Raw genomic sequence first — 939 nt, forward strand, 5'->3', positions numbered from 1 at the left:
AACCACTTGGTACTCAACTCCTCACCAAGCAAATTATATATATTCTTCCTTTCAATATCACATCAATTCATCATCATCATCATCATGGGTGTTTTCTGCCACGAGGATGAGGCCACCTCCGTTATCCCTCCGGCTAGGCTGTTCAAGTCCTTTGTCCTAGATGCCGACAACCTCATTCCCAAGGTTGCTCCTCAGCACTTCACCGGCGCTGAATGCATCGAAGGAAATGGCGGGCCTGGAACCATCAAGAAGATCACCTTCGCCGAAGGTAAATATATAAATATATATATTAGAAAAATATGTTTTCACTCTCAAAAATATTACATTGGAATTTTTCCCCAAAACTAGTAAAAAGATAGCAATGAACACGTGGTTTAATTTGTGTATATTTTCAGGCAAGGAATTCAAGTACATGAAGCACAAGGTTGAGGAGATCGACCACGCAAACTTCAAATACTGCTACAGCCTCATCGAGGGAGGTCCATTGGGGCACACACTGGAGAAGATCTCTTACGAGATCAAGATTGCGGCAGCCCCTCATGGAGGAGGATCCATCTTGAAGATCACCAGCAAGTACCACACCAAGGGCGACGCTTCACTCAATGAGGAGGAGATCAAGGATGGCAAAGAGAAGGCCGCCGGACTTTTCAAGGCTGTTGAGGCTTACCTCTTGGCACACCCTGATACCTACTGTTAGAGTAGCTAACACCCACGTACAACTAAAGCTTGTGTTGTGTTGCGTTGTGTTGTGTTGTGTGTTCCCTCAATAATGAGTTGTTACTGCTTGATTTTGGCTTGCTAATAAAGGAGTTTGCGGTTGTGATGAGATGATCATCTGCTTGTTTGCTTGTGAGATGCTGTAATTAACTCTGAAGAATGCAAAGTGAATGTTCTATCACTTTTTGCATATATATAAAAAATCATCCGGAAGTTGATATA

At 42.9% G+C, this 939-nt stretch overlaps 1 protein-coding gene across 1 annotated transcript; it reads left to right on the forward strand.

The window, feature by feature from the left end:
• LOC132166883 (major pollen allergen Bet v 1-M/N-like) lies at positions 1-939 on the forward strand. The gene is made up of 2 exons (XM_059577733.2): positions 1-268; positions 396-939. The coding sequence occupies exons 1-2, from the start codon at positions 85-87 to the stop codon at positions 695-697; spliced, it is 486 nt and encodes a 161-aa protein (XP_059433716.1). The 5' UTR covers positions 1-84; the 3' UTR covers positions 698-939.

Source organism: Corylus avellana, chromosome 2 (assembly GCF_965113065.1).
Source record: "Corylus avellana chromosome 2, dhCorAvel1.hap1.2, whole genome shotgun sequence".
Taxonomy (NCBI): domain Eukaryota; kingdom Viridiplantae; phylum Streptophyta; class Magnoliopsida; order Fagales; family Betulaceae; genus Corylus; species Corylus avellana.

What these genes read in the sequence shown, in the direction of transcription:
- LOC132166883 (XM_059577733.2), top strand. Translation starts at nt 85, where the DNA reads ATGGGTGTTTTCTGCCACGAGGATGAGGCCACCTCCGTTATCCCTCCG. An exon ending in GAAGATCACCTTCGCCGAAG is followed by an intron (nt 269 to 395) that starts GTAAATATATAA and finishes GTATATTTTCAG; the next exon opens with GCAAGGAATTCAAGTACATG.